Source organism: Ranitomeya variabilis, chromosome 5, assembly GCF_051348905.1.
Source record: "Ranitomeya variabilis isolate aRanVar5 chromosome 5, aRanVar5.hap1, whole genome shotgun sequence".
NCBI lineage: Eukaryota > Metazoa > Chordata > Amphibia > Anura > Dendrobatidae > Ranitomeya > Ranitomeya variabilis.
In genome coordinates, this window is record NC_135236.1 from 513,106,660 (window position 1) to 513,124,891 (window position 18,232).

Consider the following 18,232-nt stretch of genomic DNA (forward strand, 5'->3'; position numbering starts at 1 on the left):
AATAAGTCGGCATGTGACCGCATGCATGCAAATTGAGTTCACGTGACTGCATGCTTGCAGCTGGAATACCGGGGAATCGTGACAGCAGACTTTTGTCCAAAACCCTGACAACCCCTTTAAGAAAGTAAAACTGGAAACAGTAGTTATATAAATTGTTTACAATCCCTGAAAATTTCTTCATACACAGTATAGCCATCCACAAAACTAGGTGTTGGTCTAGGGAAATCAGCCATTAGTATAAATGCCATATACTGCCACACATAAAATGGAAGACAAAACCAAACTCTGCCAATCAACCATTGGAAAACTGCTAACAGCAGCAGATCACGTGACCTCTAATAGGGTCTTTGAGTCATGAGAGGCTGGTGCCAATGCAAGCATCGGTCCCCATGCCTTCAGCTCCTTGTTCCATCATTGATTCTGCATCTGAGCTCTGACTCTGGCACAATGACATCACTACATTGCGTCCAGTGTGTGGAGCTTCAAAACATTGCAGAGACCAAAGCAGTGGTGGAATGGGGAGAGCTGAGTAGTTTTATTGTTTTATTTTATGAATGACTACTTGTGTGGATATATTCTGTGTGGAGGGGACCATAATATTGTGTGTAGGGGGATGTGGGACTATCACAACATGTGGGAAGTTTTGAGAGGCATCAACTTTATGTGGGGGGACAGTAAGAACAAGCAGATTGTGTGTGAGACTGTGAGGGCAATAATACTGTGTGTGGGCATGCCTTAGAGACTAATATAGTGTGTGGAAAGCTGTGTAAGGACCATTTTACTGTGTGGAGGACCGTGGAGGCCATCATACTGTGTGGAGGTCTATGAGGGCCATTATACAGTGTGGAGGGCTATGAAAGCCATTATACTGTGTGGACGTCTATGAGGGACCTTATACCGTGTGGAGGGCTGTGGGGGTTATTATACTATGTGGAGGCCAATATATTGTGTGGGGGCCATTATACTGTGTGGAGAGCTGTATGGGTACCATTATACTATATGGAGGGCTGTTTTTGGGCCATTATACTGTGTGGAGGGATGTGTTGTGGCCATTATAATGTGTGGAGGGTTGTGTATGGACTATTATAGTGTGTGGAGGGCTGTATTGGGGCCATCATACTGCATGGAGGACTGTGGGGGACAGTATACTGTGTGGAGGTCTGTAAGGGTTGTTATACTGTGTGGAGGGTTGTGGAAGCCATTATACTATGTGGAGAACAATATATTGTGTGGGGGGCATTATACTGTGTGGAGAGCTGTTTGGGGGCTATTATACTGTGTGGGGGTCAGTATACTATGTTTAGGCCAATACACTTATTAGAAGGCTTTGTGACAACTATCACTATGTGTGGAGGGTTGTGTAGGGACCATTATACTGTGTGGAGGGCTGTATTGGAGCCATTATACTGTGTGATTGCCATTATACTTTGTGGAGGACTGTAGGGAGCCATTATACAATGTGGTAGCCTGTAGGTGGTAATCATAATACGTGGAGGGTTATGGTAGAGCATTATACTGTGCAGAGGCAAATATACAATGTGGAGAGCTGTGGAGACCATTATTTCTTGGGGAGGGCTGTGAGAACTATTCTACTGTGGATGGTAGGGGCATTTTACTGTGTGGAAGACTGGGAAGGCCATTACACTGGGGGAGATCATACTGTCTGGAGTATTGTGTGAGTGCCATCATACTGTGTTGAGTGCTGTGTTGGGACTTATACTTTGTGGAGGGCTGTGTTTGAGCTGTTTTATTGTGTGGAGGGCTTTGTGGATGAAAATACTGTATTGAGGGCTGAAAGGGACCATTATACTGTTTGGGGCCACTATAATGTTTAAAAGGATGTTTGGGGGCCATTATACAGTGTGTAAGCCATGATATTTTGTAGTGGGTTGTAGGGGCCGTTATACTATAAATACAGTAACTGGGAGCATTGTTGTTGGTATCAAAATTAATGAAGCCATGAAAGAAGTATTGCAGTGGGTGAATACAATAAGGGGCTTCAGTAGGGGCAACATAACTTTGTAATTGCTGCAATGCATGTCCTTCTGTCTTTCTTTAAAACTTGAGGGTTATCCCTTCTGTAACTATGTTTATGAGAAATATGCCTACCTAATATGCTGAATATTTCTTGATGAACGAATTCCAATTATGTCTACTATGGGGCCCCATGATTTCTATGTAAACCCCTGCCCTCAACCAATTCTTATTTTTCTTTTTAGAGGATTTTTTTTTTATATTGCAGTATTAAGACATGTCACATGGTGTGTTTACACAGTAGGTTTTGAATGTCAGTTTTCAGTGCTTATTGCTTATTTCAGAAACATCATCATTCATGAGCTTTCCCAAAATCTAGTCCATGTGTTGCCTACTTCACAAGTTTTCGGTATAGACTGAAAAAGAAAGACAAAAAGTAATACAGTGGGGAAAAAAGTATTTAGTCAGCCACCAATTGTGCAAGTTCTGCCACTTAAAAAGATGAGAGAGGTCTGTAACTGACATCATAGGTAGACCACAACTATGAGAGACAAAATGAGAAAACAAATCCAGAAAATCACCGTGTCTGATTTGGCCAAGATTTATTTTGCAAATTATGGTGCAAAACAAGTATTTAGTCATTAACATAAGTTCATCTCAATATTTTGTTATATATCCATTGTTGGCAATGACAGAGGTCAAACATTTTCTGTAAGTCTTCACAAGGTTGGCACACACTGTTGGTGGTATGTTGGTCATTCCTCCATGCAGATCTCCTCTAAGGGCTCTTTCACACGTCCTGATATTTCCGGTACCGGGAAAAACCGGTACCGGAGATATCCGTGTCCGTATGTCCGTGTGCTCAAGTGGCACATACGTGCGGCATCCGTGTGCCGCCCGTGTGCCCCCTGAGGACCACACGGACCGTGCCGGAGAGACAGCGCTACACTAAGCGCTGTCCCCCCCGCATGTGGTGCTGAAGGCAGAATTCATCTCTTCTTCCCCGCCGGAGAGAAGAGATGAAAGATCTTTTTTTTTTTTTTTTCTGGGGGGGGGGTGAAAAATAAAGTTTGCATGTGCCCCCGCGTCCCCCCCCCCCCCAGTGCGCCGCCTGGCCTCTTGCCGCAGAAATACTCACCCGGCCAGCTCCTGCGATGTCTCCTGTGTTCTCTCCACGCTGCCAGCTTCTCCTGTGTGAGCGGTCACGTGGTTACAGTCAGTGAATAATCCCTGACTGTAATGAGCGGTCCCACGTGACCGCTCACACAGGAGAAGCTGGCAGCGCGGAGAGGACACAGGAGACATCGCAGGAGCTGGCCGGGTGAGTATTTCTGCGGCAAGAGGCCAGGCGGCGCACTGGGGGGGGGGGGACGCGGGGGCACATGCAAACTTTATTTTTCACCCCCCCCAAAAAAAAACAAACAAAAAAAAAAAACAAGAAAAAAAAACTTTCATTTCTTCTCTCCGGCGGGGAAGAAGAGATGAATTCCGCCTTCAGCACCACATGCGGGGGGGACAGCGCTTAGTGTAGCGCTGTCTCTCCTGCGGGCGCTACGTGCACACGGAGGAGGGTGCACACTGTTCTCCGTGTGCACGTGTGCAGGACGTATTGTGGTCCGTGCTGCCGGTGGAAAACGGACATGTCGACGTGTTTTCAGCACGGACATACGGTCCGTGTGAAAACACGCACATGTGCATAGACCCATTCATTTGAATGGGTCTACGTGTGTCAGTGTCTCCGGTACGTGAGAAAAATGTCACTACACGTACCGGAGACACTGACGTGTGAAAGAGGCCTAAAGCAGTGATGTTTTGATCCTGTCACTGGGCAACATGGACTTTCAACTCCCTACAAATGTTTTCTATGGGGTTGAGATCTGGAGACTGGCTAGGCCACTCCAGGACCTTCATATGCTTCTTATGAAGCTACTCCTTTATTGCCCTGGCGGTGTGCTTGGGATCATTATCATGCTGAAAGACCCATTCACATTTCATCTTCAAAGCCCTTGCTGATGAAAGGAGGTTTGCACTCAAAATCTCACGATACATGGCCCCATTCATTTTTTCATGTACACCGATCAGTCGTCCTGGTCCCTTTGCAGAGAAACAGCCCCAAAGCATAATGTTGTCACCCCCATGCTTCACAGTAGGTATGGTGCTCTTTGGATGCAACTCAGCATTCTGTCTCCTCCAAACACGACGAGTCTTGTTTCTACCAAACAGTTCTACTTTGGTTTCATCAGACTATAAGACATTCTCCCAATACTCTAATGTATAATCCAAATGCTCTCTAGCAAACTTCAGATGGGCCCGGACATGTACTGGCTTAAGCAGGGGGACACGTCTTGCTCTGCAGGATCTGAGTCCTTGGCGGCATATTGTGTTACTAATAGTAGCCTTTGTTACGGTGGTCCCAGCTCTATGCAGGTCATTCACTAGGTCCCCCCGTGTGGTTCTGGGATTGTTGCTCACCGTTATTGTGATCATTTTGACCCCACAGTGTGAGGTCATGTGTGGAGCCCCAGATCGAGGGAGATTATCAGTGGTCTTTTATGTCTTCCATTTTCTTATTATTGCTCCCACAGTTGATTTCATCACACCAAGCTGCTTGCCTATTGCAGATTCAGTCTTCCCAGACTGGTGCAGGGCTACAATTTTGTTTCTGGTGTCCTTCGACAGCTCTTTGGTCTTCACCATAGTGGAGTTTGGAGTGTGACTGTTTGAGGTTGTGGACAAGTTTCTTTTATACTGATAACAAGTTCAAACAGGTGCCATTACTAAAGGCAATGAGTGGAGGACAGAGGAACCTCTTAAAGAAGAAGTTACAGGTCTGTGAGAGACAGAAATTTTGCATGTTTTTAAGTGACCAAATACTTATTTTCCACCATAATTTGCAAAATAATTCTTGGCCAATTCAGACAAGGTGATTTTCTGGATTTATTTTCTCATTTTGACTCTCATAGTTGTAGTCTCCCTATGATGTCAATTATAGGCCTCTCTAATCTTTTTAAGTTGGAGAATTTGCACAATTGGTGGCTGACTAAATGCTTTTTTTCCCCACTGTAAGCCTGTTGTAGTACTTATATAAAATACAGTACACAGTCTGTATTTTGCACCAGTTTGTTCTAGGCATAAAACTGTTCAGTCAACATGTAATACTTGCTATAGTGCTTTTATCCACAAAACCTACATGTAACAAACCAGTTATAACACTGTTGCAGAACAAAATAAACTATGTTACAAGTGCCATCTAGGAGAGGTAGCTACCAATTACGGTATGTAAATGTACGACCATTTAATGAACCTGGCAACATGACCAGGAATTACAGTTGAGCAAAAAGTCCAGTTTAGTCCTTTCAGATAGCCTGACCAAGGAAGACTTCAATTCTGTGGCCGTCATCCTTGGCCTGGCAGACTGGGTGGCTCTGGCAACATCATAACATTGCTTGAAGTCTAGTCATTAAGCCTCAAAAGACATCATGATGTCTGTCGCCCTACGATGTCTTGATGTTGCAGAGACTAGTAAATAACAGAGGTTCCTAAGATGCAGGGCTGAGGATGCTGTCCACAAAAGAAGTCTATTGGTCTACCTGCCATAGACGACCAGATTGGAAGTAGACCTGATTGAGATGCTCATGATAAAACCTCAAGGAAGTGCTGGTTCTCTTTAAAAAGATTAGATGACTATGGGATCTGTTTTGGAAATGCTCATTAATAGAAAAGTATGCTAATTAGTTATCTCAGAGAATGAAAGTAGAGGCAGCTACAATATAAGTCAATGCTTAATCTATTAATGAGCCTTGCAACATGACCAGAGATAAATGCCAAGCCAGATACATTTCTACATAAGAAGACCAATACTTCCTCGAAGCGTCCTCAACGACGTCTCACTCAGTTAGCCGGACTTTACTGTCCACTAGATCTGGGCAAAGTGCAGTCCCCAGGCCACATCCGTGTTCTTGACTGATTCTGTCTGGCTGAAGAGCTGGAAATAGTGGTGTAGCACACAAAACGTCTAACCCTCTACCTAGCATCTGAATTTCACAATGGTGGAGCAGGGAGAAGTCAGCTCCCTCTTCACCATTTAACCTGGCATATAAGTATCATCACTGAAGGGACGATGACAACACTGGAATACACCTGCTGCTTCAGAGTATCAGTCAACACTCTGCACAGAGCTAAGCAATGCGTTTAAAAATCCTGTTGTGGCCTTATATTGTGTGTGTGGAACTGTGAAGTTCATCATATTGTGTATAGGGGTGTGTGGAGTCAATCATACTTTGTGATGATACTGCAGAGGTCATCATCCTGTGTGTAGGGAACTGTGGGGACCATTATATGGCGCATGTTTATGGGGAAACTGTGAAGGCCATCATGCTGCATGGGGGATTGAGTGACCCATCATACTGTGCGGGGGCTGTGGGAACCATCTACTGTGTGGTTGGAGATGTGGGAGTCATCATAGTCCACTGAAGTGTGTGCGGGAGGTGCTGTGGGGGGATCATACTGTGTGGGGGAGCTACTGATCAAGGTACAAGGGCTGAATAATTGGAGCAGTATTATTTACTGTTTTTATAAACTTTATAAAAGCTGTAAATTATATTGTTTTGATTAGTCACTACTGGTAAGAATATGTTACAATAAGCCCTATCGTAACATGTATTAGCAATAACAGATAGTCAGAATACTTAATTATGATCAATATTAAATATTAGAGAACTATATAAAATAATAACAATAATATTGAATACAATTAAGTTCAGCCTGGTGGTTTAGTCCTCCACAAGAGTTACCATCTCTCATGTGACCCCTTTGGATAATTAGTTGCCCACTCCAGTACTACACTGATGAGGGGCAAGAACTACGAAGCAGGCTGTTCGCAAATATGTTTCTTACAGAGTTGTCATATGTTCCATAGTTGTTTATGGCTGGGTCATATGAGCTAAAAGAAGATTGGCACCCCCATACAATTAAAGGAAACCTTACAGTAAATCCATGCTGGTCAGACCGTTGTGAGACCCTGGCTGCGTTATTGCATAGAAAACATAGTTCAAAAAGCTGTACATCCGTAAAATCTCAGGTGACAAGTCAGAGTCAGTTCTGCTGAAATCACTGAAATCACTCTACTGGTCAGGCAAAAACATTTATTGCTGGACAATTATATCCTGTAATTTATTTATTATGTAGACTGTCTATATACAGTGCTTTGAGGATACACAAGATTTTAAAATTAATTTAAAGGGAATCTATCGTTCAATGTATGCTGCCCAATCCAGGGTTTCAAAATAAAAATAGTTTGAAGAGCTTCCCAAAGATGGACATATTATTGATGTAGGGTCCCAAGAGATAAAACAGGTGGGATTGTGCATTATTATGAGCTGTTAGATTGCAAAGAGCCCATACATTGTTCTTGCACAGGGACTCTCTTTTTGTCAGTAAGACTAGTCCGGTCCTGCTCCCAGCCCCACTTCAGATGATTGACAAGTGTCTCCACATTGGAAAAACCCGTGCAGTGTTCCAGAGAAAAACATACATTACCTGGCCGCAATCGTGTAGTCAGGCTGTGACTCTTTCTTCCCATGATTTGGACAACAGTTTCCCTCTTTTAACAAGTAGTTCATTTTGCTTGTTAAAATTGTATATGTCTTTATTTAGCTGAGATTGCAACTTTCTTTAAAGTCTCCAAACAAAGGTCTGACACAGACAGAAGATAACTCAGAATAACTAAGATACTGGGGGCTTCCTAAGCTTCTGTCCATGCACTACAGTTCTATTAAAGTCCACAACTGCTGTTAAAGGGAACATGGCAGTAGGTTCTTGCTGGCCCAACCACAGGCAGAATAAATCAGAGACTGGCTGTTTTAACATTCAATTAATTACCCTGAAATGCTGTGAATATGTGTCTCAGATGATTAATTTGAGACAGATCCCCGACATCTTCCCCCCAACCCACTCCCTTAAGCGAAAAGTTCTCTCCCAATATAAATATATGGTGAGACACCCATCAGTCTAAGGGAGCAGGGTAGGGAAAGCCGCTGGTGTGATGTCTCTCTACATGTCAAAGGTGAATCAACTAAAGCTCTAAAGGAATGTCCATTCCTCCCAGCAGCCCCTCTGCTCACTAATACCAGAGCACAGACCTTTCATACCACGTTGTGTCACGTAAAGGTCAACAAATCTGGGCCTCTTGCCAATTGGCCAGAGTCCACGGAGCCACTGCTAAACAGTGTTCATATTATGAATATTAAGGAGGCTTGGGATTTGTAACCAAGACAGCCTGTGTTGACCTACAGCTTGTCATTCATAAGTAAGGTTAGAGTTTGGGTGAAAGTGGAGATAATATTCTTAGATGTAAGCCTACAGAGATCATCACTGGGATGATGAATATTGGCGGAATAAAGAATAGGGTGATTTTGTAAAAATATTTTGTTAATATTGCTGTTTCCTTATTAAAGGTAACCTGTCACCCCAAAATTCGAGTATGAGCTGCGGCCACTGGCATCAGGGGCTTATCTACAGCATTCTGTAATGCTGTAGATAAGCCCCCGATGTATCCTGAAAGATAAGAAAAACAGGTTATATTATACTCACCCAGGGGCGGTCCTGGTTCGGGTCCGATGGGTGTCACGGTCCAGGTCCGGCGCCTCCCATCTTCATGCGATGACGTCCTCTTCTTTTCTACCTGCTGCGGCTCCTGCGCAGACGTACTTTGTCTGCCCTGTTGAGGGCAGAGCAAAGTACTGCAGTGCGCAGGCGCCGGGCCTCTCTGACCTTTCCCGGCGCCTGCGCACCGCAGTACTTTGCTCTGCCCTCAACAGGACAGACAAAGTACATCTGCGCAGCAGCCACGGCAGCGTTGTCTCCGCCGCACAACGGGTGCAGCGGATGCATTTTTCCAGCGCATCCGCTGCCCCATTGTGAGGTGCGGGGAAGTGCGGGGAGGTGGGGGCGGAGTTCCGGCCGCGCATGCGCGGTCGGAAAAAGCGGACCGTCGGGAGCAAAAAACATTACATGTAACATTTTTTGGTCCCGACGGTCCGCCACAGCACGGCACAACCGTCGCAAGACGGTTGCGACGTGTGGCAATGCGTCGCTAATGTTAGTCTATGGGGAAAAAAACGCATCCTGCAAGCACTTTTGCAGGATGCGTTTTTTCGGCAAAACGACGCTTTTGCGACGTATTGCAGTTAACGCTAGTGTGAAAGTAGCCTTACTTGGCTCTGTCCAGCTGCTGAGAGCTTTTCTGTTTGTGTTATTATTTTATTTAACACTCACCTGTACTTAAACATGAAGTTCTAAGAAAAAAAAATCCTAACACTTTGTCTCCATCTCTTTGTAAAAACAATTTTATCCGAATGTATATAATTACACTGATAAAATTAGCAATGGACATTTTCAATTGGACTTTTCAATGTAGCTTTCATTTTTATGATTGTTTTTATTTTTTCTTATTTTAGGAGTTGTCTGCCCGATTAGTTTCCATTCAAGCACAGAATGATGTTTTTATTATCACCTTCAAAACTATAGAGGAAATCTGGAAATTTACTACCTATCTCTCACTTGGTAATGGCAACACTTGTAACAAACATAGTCTAAATTTCCTTAATTCACTGATAACTACCGAACTACCGTACTGATGAGCGCAAGTGCTCGTTATTCGAGTTTGCCTAGAGTGCTCGGGTATGCACCGAGTATCGTGGGTGCTCAAGTGACATGTTCGAGCCCCTGACCCCCATGTTTCACGACAGACACAAAACATGGTGGGATTGCCTGACAAAAGCGGGCAATCTCCGCATGTTTTGTGGTTGTCTAACAGCTGTGAAACATGTGGCTGCGGGGACGTCAACATCTCACTTGAGCACTTGCGATGCTCTGTGCATACCCACGCACTCTAGGTAAACTCAAATAACGAGCACTTGCGCTCATCACTAGTTACCATTGGTCGGTTACCCAGCAATCATTAAGTTATCCCCCATCCTTTAGTATGGGATAACGTCAGATTCTGCAAATTATCCTTTTATGTCAAATATAGTGTTGAGCATTCCGATACTGCAAGTATCGGGTATCGGCCGATACTTGCTGTATCGGAATTTCCGATACCGAGATCCGATACTTTTGTGGTATCGGGTATCGCAACAACATTAATGTAATAATGTGTAAAAAAGAGAATTAAAATAAAAAATATCGCTATACTCACCTCTCCGACGCAGCCGGGACCTCAGCGAGGGAACCGGCAGCGTTGTTTGTTTAAATTTCGCGCTTTTACTTGGTTACGTGAAGTCCCGGCTTGTGATTGGTCAGGGCGGCCATGTTGCCGGGACGCGGACCAATCACAGCAAGCCGTGACGAAATTACGTCACGGCTTGCTGTGATTGGTCCGCGTCCCGGCAACATGGCCGCCATTAACCAATCACAAGCCGTGACGTCACGGGAGGCTGGACATGCGCGTATTTTGAAAAGCGCGCGTGTCCAGCCTCCAGTGACGTCCCGGCAACATGACCGCCATTAACCAATCACAAGCCGGGACGTCACGGGAGGCTGGACATGCGCGTATTTTGAAAAGCGCGCGTGTCCAGCCTCCAGTGACGTCCCGGCAACATGGCCGCCATTAACCAATCACAAGCCGGGACGTCACGGGAGGCTGGACATGCGCGTATTTTGAAAAGCGCGCGTGTCCAGCCTCCAGTGACGTCCCGGCAACATGGCCGCCATTAACCAATCACAAGCCGGGACGTCACTGGAGGCTGGACACGCGCGCTTTTCAAAATACGCGCATGTCCAGCCTCCCGTGACGTCACGGCTTGTGATTGGTTAATGGCGGCCATGTTGCCGGGACGCGGACCAATCACAGCAAGCCGTGACGTAATTTCGTCACGGCTTGCTGTGATTGGTCCGCGTCCCGGCAACATGGCCGCCCTGACCAATCACAAGCCGGGACTTCACGTAACCAAGTAAAAGCGCGAATTTTAAACAAACAACGCTGCCGGTTCCCTCGCTGAGGTCCAGGCTGCGTCGGACAGGTGAGTATAGCAATATTTTTTATTTTAATTCTTTATTTTACACATTTATATGGATCCCAGGGTCTGAAGGAGAGTTTCCTCTCCTTCAGACCCTGGGAACCATCAGGAATACCGTCCGATACTTGAGTCCCATTGACTTGTATTGGTATCGGGTATCGGTATCGGATTGGATCCGATACTTTGCCGGTATCGGCCGATACTTTCCGATACCGATACTTTCAAGTATCGGACGGTATCGCTCAACACTAGTCAAATACAATTGATTTTTCACTATATATGTTTAGAGTTGTATATATGCCTGTGTAAGACTCATCATAAAGCATAACACTACCTTTTTCTGGTAGTGTCTTAGAGGAAGATGCCTGTAGATTCTCTCTTGTTCCACTAGATGGCACAATATTTCCATTCATCACACCTCACTTTGTGTAATCATTGCTATTGATCTAATGTATTATTTTGTATTTTGTTTTTTATTCATCATACGATGTCATAATTAGCAGTATAGTTGTAAAGGAATCCCTCTATGCTAGCTTGGCACTGATATTTATACATGAATAAATGAATAGTGACTATATTATTATGTTATACTAGGTATTGTGGCTTGCACTCTGGAACATCTGCTCTTTGATGACAGATATTGGTTGAATTCCGCCTTGGTGGAAGACACAGAAATACAAGTATCTGTAAATCAAGATGAACTGGCAACATTGTATCTTGGTTTGCTCCTTCAAGAAGGTAAGTGAAATCACTTAAAGGACTCGTCTTATCAGAGAAAACATCTTTTAAAATGCAGGGCAACCAGCTTATTACCTTGGGTCCTGCACCCTACTTTTTGCTAGGGAAATCTATGGCCAGTCAGATGTTTCTAATACGTAACATGCCTTTCAGATGACAGGTTATCTTTGCAGTAAGAGAATTGCTTGAGTATAAGTGAACAGAACCAGTTCTTATAAAGCATCTCTCTTTTCGGTCTCATAAAGGATGGTTCCTAGTGAGGCACCTACCTCTATGACACCCATTTGTCCTAAGATAACATAGGGACAGTGATAGTCTCCTTGAGATGACCCATTCACACGTTCAGTATTTTACCTCAGTATTTGTAAGTCAAAACCAGGAGTGGAACAATCAGAGGAAAAGAATAATAGAAACACGTCACCACTTCTGTATTTCTCACCCACTCCTGGTTTTGGCTTACAAAAATTGTTGTAAAATACTGAACAAGTGAATGTGGCCTTAAAGCACCACCCCAGCCTTGTTTTTTATTTTACCACTGGAGTGGTGTTTAAAATCCAAGTCTCCGGACCCCTGTCTGATACTCCCCTTTTGGCATTTTCATCTGTTTTTGCTGCTGCTCCAGTCCATCATCTGCAGTTTGTGACCTGCCGGCTGCTCCAGTGTTTGCTGGCGCATAGTGGAGGTCATCAATCAATGTAAGTCTATGAGAGCCTCGTTCTGGCCTCGTTCCGGCTCTCATAGACTTGCATTGGGAGCTTGTGACGTAACATCTGACTTCTGGCCAGTCAGAAAGTGCTCTCACAAGATGTTGATGCTGGACCGGAGCAGCACCTAAAAACGGTGAAGACGCCAGAGGGTGTGTATATGACCGGGGGCAGGGGACTTATGTTTAAAGCATCACTAAAGTGGTGAAATAATGCCCATTTGCATGGTATAGCTTTCCTACACTACCCATAAGCAATAGTCAACTTATAAAATAGTTCAGACCTAAAGGACCAAAAGTGAGATCTCTTATCAATCTGTGTGAGTAGGCAGCAAGCTGCGCCCTCTATAGTGTGTATTTCATATCCTCAACATGCAATTCATTCTAAAGGGTTATTCTCAAGTTTTAAAATTAAATTTTATGATTGTCAGGATCTGACTGAAGGGACCACCCACCAATCCGAGAACCAAAACCCTGAAGAGCTTCGGTAGATCATGTGCACTGCTGCTCCATTCATTGTTAATGGGACTTCAAGAAATAGCTTAGCACTGCTCTTGATTGGTGTTTGGCATTCCCATAAGAATGAATTGAGCAGCAGAGCAGTACACATGATCAACCATTGCTCGAATTCACACACCCTGGTTGTCAGATTGGCAGAGTCCCAGCGGTGAGACCCCTAGTAATCGGGCTCTCAAACTTTAGAAAACCCCTTTCATTCAGACCAGAGTCAGCTAACATTTATTGCTCTGTTGTAGCTTATTGTAAGTCAAAGAGACTAATGTTTTCATCTTGTGCATTGAAGGGTGCTTCTATGCAAGAGCCGTGGTACATGATGCTGGTGCACAAGTGGAAGAGGAGAAAGAATTCTTAGCAGTGTCTATAAACGATGTGGTATATGTTAAAGACGTTGGTGATGAGTCATCATGGGAAGGACAGTCATTAAGCACAGGAGAACGAGGCTTACTGCCCATTATAGCGGTGGAGCCACTGCCACATCCTTTCTACCAGTAAGTGCTCTTCAGTGTTCCATGATACACAAAAGAAATGAGCCACATATTGTCCCCTTCCTCATAGATAGGTATTGTTGGAGAGTGCTTGTAAAAACAATCATCTTTCCAACCTACTTTTTATAAAAATTTGCCCCCTCTCTCCTGGCAATATCAATTTTCATTTTCTATTGTTTGTTACTTGTTGTAAGGAGATTGGCCACCATCGCTGAGTAGTAGCGGTGATCGAACATGTGTAGTGCACAAAAAGCTTTTTACTGTTGAGCGTGAAAACACTGCGGTGAGACTAGATGGGATCTCTGGAGCTCGTTTAGTTCCTGATGCCAGCAAAATTCAGTCACCTTAAGCTTCCTATGCTATCTGACATAGCTACTAGTTAGTTTGGACCAGCAACACAACAGTGCTGTTGATTTGAATAAACCTTCAACTTGAATGTGTACCACCCATAGGTATAAATTGGACTAAAATGTACGGAAATTGTGGATACTCCAGCTCCAATAAGATGGTAAAATTCTTTATTCGTCCAACATATAGTTTAAAAGGACAATCCTTACAGGTGACAGGTGGAGACAAGTGAATTACAAGATAACGCGTTTCGATCCCTAGGGATCTTACTCATGCATGAGTAAGATCCCTAGGGATCGAAACGCGTTATCTTGTAATTCACTTGTCTCCACCTGTCACCTGTAAGGATTGTCCTTTTAAACTATATGTTGGACGAATAAAGAATTTTACCATCTTATTGGAGCTGGAGTATCCACGATTTCCGTACATTTCAGCTGTTTGGCGTCTTGAGTCAGGACGAATCTCCGTGCCCCACATCTGATGGTCTGGTTGGTGAGCTGGCTATGGCTTTTGCCGATTCTTTTCCCATTATAAATTGGACTAAACAGGCTAAATTTACCTGAATTCTGGGACAAATTCATGCGTTTTAGACATCCTCCATTAAAGGTTTCCATATAAAGTGACTGCGTATTGTTAAAATATTTCCACCAGGAATGAAAACTCCGCGGCACTCACCAAACATTGTGAACTTAATCCATAACTTTTTATTAGACAAGAAGATACAGCAGCCATGACAGGGAGAAAGATACAAGCAGTCAGCCCATGGCCATGATGGTCAGATGGTGCTTTCTCAAGTGAAATGGCCATAGACTGACTGACTGCTTGCAACTTTTTCCCTGTCTCTGCTGATGTGTCTCCTTGTCCAGTTAAGCTAAGAATTGGATTTGTGACGCTTGGTGAGACTCGTGGAGTTTCTTTTCTGATGGAACTTTTGTATGTTGAATTTCTTCACTGAGCACCACCGATGTGTTGGAGAGCTCAATTTTATCATAACTGTATGCCGGACAGCACATAATCAATAATTGCTATTTGTTGTTCTGGAACTATAACGTTAAAATATACTGTCACTTTAGGATTGTGGGGTCCAATCTCAGGGCCTCACACAGAGACTGAGAATAAAGGAAATGCAGAGCAGGTGTAGTACTATATCTGTTTTCTTCCTTCACAGTTGGGTGGCAAGAAACATCATTGTTTAAGGAGATGTTAGAAGGGGATTCGGCGCTATGTCTGCAGCTGGACTCAGTCACTCAAGTACTGCAGCGCTTACAAATAAGCAATCAATTTAAATAAGTAAACTAAAAGACTTCAATGTCTACTACCAAAGAGTTCCAAGAGTAACAGGAAGACAGCTATAATGTTACCCTAAAACATATTAAAAGCTTTTCGCTGAAGGGGGTTATTTGGTTGAGAAGAAAAACATCCTGGAAATAATACCTTGACAGAGTGCTCATCTCCTCAATCAAGTGATGAGATCTTGGTGCAGTAAAAGAAGATAAAGCCAAGTTATGTACAGTAGATTTTCCGAAAACACTAAAAGACTAAGGCTCGTCACATATTAGAATATTGTTGACGGACAGCTATCTCTCCCGACACTTCACTATACACTAGAATGCTCCAGTTTGGCCATGCATATAAATGTTCTTAGTACAACGAGAAAATAAGCTCTTGCCAGATTTCTCTGGTGACAGCTATTCTCTTCGAGAACAAAAGCATCGAAAAATTGAAATCAAACTGCCCAATTCTCATCACCCAACATCTGTAATTTGGGGGAGAGTCAGGAAGTTTCCTTGTACTGTAGATTAAATATTCGTCCAGTCCTGTCGAGGTTGGCAGATTAGGCTGGAATATGTCTAATGTGTACAGCTGGCTTTAGTCCCACCTGAAAACAGGGAGGAACTTTTTTGTATTTCCTACCAGATAATCTTTTTAACCCTATTCAGCAGGGGCTTTACAATGCTCAGTGTGGGACATATGTAAAAAAGGGTAAGTAGAGAAGTATTAATCCTACCCGAGGCTGCACTTTGCGTCCAAGTTTCATATATGTGTTCTGCTTCTTTGTTTTTTTGCTGATAGAACATGCACCCATTTTAGACAATGGACCTCTGAATGTCAGGTTTTTGGTGGAGTACAAAAAAAATAGAGACCATGTCAAAATTTGGTCTAATTTGAGGACTGGCATTGCCTATTCAATGAAAAAAAAAACATTAAAAAACAGCACATGGACGTCATGTGTATTGTCAATTTTCTCTGGCTACTACTAGATGAAGCTTTGGAAATCTACAGGATTTTCTCATGCAAGAAAAATGGATAATATACAGATAATAAAAGTGGATTTATGGATAAAAAAGGATTAATGATGGATCTAGCACACTGATGGAAATTGTTTTTTTGTGGAAAAGAGAAATCACTAAAGTCTTAATGGATACTTACTTTCTTTTTCCACTGTAAAGGTACTTACTAAGGGAATGTACACATAACGTCATATAGACGCCGCTGCAACCTTCGAATTTTCCCAGACAAAGCCACTTCAGGAAAACACTGGCTGCCTTTTTCTTGAAGCAGTTTCATCATTATTCTTATGGCAAATCCACTGTCAATGTCTTTTACATGATATTTTCAATTATGGAGATCGGGCGGCTTTAAAGCCAAAGTAGCCTGAAGAATGAGCATATCACTTCTTTTAATCACTTTGGGGTTTCCGAAGTCTGAAGCATTTAAAGGACATCACGTTGACATTTTATGGGGTACTTTTTCAGGAGGATTCCAAGAGGAACGGGTCTGAAAGAGACGCCATATGCACATACCCTTATGATTTTGTTTTTCCTGTGGGCTAAATAAATTATTGCCACGAACGTCTTTGCTGCCCTGATGATTTCCTACAATGAATCAGTGTAGACAAAGTTTTTCTATCTGCTGCTATACCTGGGCTGTATTCACACACAGCGGATATGCTCGCGGCAGCCTTTCAACTGCTCAATTGCGAATTACTTAATTTTGCAGGGAAACAACTGTTTCACCTGAAATGGGTCACGTATTTTCTAATAAGAAGATATTGGTATGACCAGGGCCGGACTGGTCATCTGGCAATTCTGGCAAGTGCCAGAAGGGCCTGTCTGGTCATTGGCTGCCTTGTCTGCTACGTTGTTAACAGAATCGGTATTCTCAAGATACCCATACGGTTAAGAGTTGTGATGGAGCACAAAGTTGCTGACTCCGTCGGCCACGGGTATTATTAGAAATTTTGGTCTTGTAGTAAATCTCCCTTTCCTCCATCCAGGGTAATATTAGTAATATATCATGGGGGCGGGGACAACATGGGCCTGTGTGATTTCAAATTCCAGGACTGAAATTCAGTCCCAGTCCTTAACTGGGTATGACATAAATTGTTCCTCTAATTATGTCACTTTTCCTATGACTAAAGACATTTGGTAATATGATAAGTTGGGATAAACGTGCTAACTAGTTTTAATATTTTTCTTTTAGATGGTTTCTGAAAGCATACCCAACGTCCTGTAACGTGACCGAGCAGAACTGTCGGAACATTACATCTCAGCCAATAGGTAAAGTTCCGTACCGGACCACACACAGACATGCTATTGTTACACTTGTGTGTATCAGTTACTCATAGCACAATATCCCTTTGTACAGCTCAGAATCACCATGTCCCAGCAGTGAAGTCTACCAGGAATGTTTGTATAGTAAAATACTATGAAGATGTACTAATACACATTTGCATTGAAATAAAGACTAGCAAATCCCTTATACTGACATACCCCCTTTACCAGTGAAGTGGTTATTATGATCCATTGCATCAGGTTGTCTGCTTTTTATAACATCTAACGTAATCATTATTTGTCCTTCTCAACCAGTCATCAAATATATCGATAATTCGATATCAATGAAAAGTTTATTCAGGATCTGTTCTCAAAGTTGCCAAATACAGCTTATATCTGTTCATTGGTGGCTGCGGACGAGTCAATATGAAGATAACTGAATTTGTAATTCGCTACTGAGATATCATAATGTGTTACCCTTGTTTGTTTTTTTTACATAGGACTACAGTAAGGCCTCCTGCTTTATGTTTTTAGGTTGAGCCATCTGGAAAACATATCTGGAAAACATACTCCTCATTAAAACCAAGTTCCCACTCCGTGACTCTCACTGACCAGTGACGTTATGGCGCTGACGAACACAGAGTTTGACCTTAGTTAATAAGGAACTATAGACATCCTATATTTTATATAGGCATTATTGTTCATTTTTATGAATTTGTGTCCTTATAATATAATTTTAGGCTCCATTCAAATGTGAGTTTTGTGTATGACATCTACCTGTGCTTTTTTCTGGATAGAACACATACACATTATAGCCTATGCCTGCAAAATCCCCAAAAAAGAGACATGTCCATGTTTGGACCAATTTGTGAACCAAACTTGCCCATTCAAAGT

General features: G+C 43.1%; 1 protein-coding gene across 9 annotated transcripts in view; it reads left to right on the plus strand.

Annotated features, from left to right (window-relative positions):
* Positions 1-18,232, plus strand: part of SH3TC2 (SH3 domain and tetratricopeptide repeats 2) — a 167,378-nt gene that overhangs the window by 66,796 nt on the left and 82,350 nt on the right. For all 9 annotated transcript variants that reach the window (XM_077265771.1, XM_077265773.1, XM_077265774.1 and 6 more), the window contains 4 exons: positions 9,432-9,537; positions 11,586-11,729; positions 13,235-13,439; positions 17,268-17,344. In XM_077265771.1, coding sequence (XP_077121886.1) covers positions 9,432-9,537; positions 11,586-11,729; positions 13,235-13,439; positions 17,268-17,344 — 532 coding nt within the window. The remainder of the gene's footprint in view (positions 1-9,431; positions 9,538-11,585; positions 11,730-13,234; positions 13,440-17,267; positions 17,345-18,232) is intronic.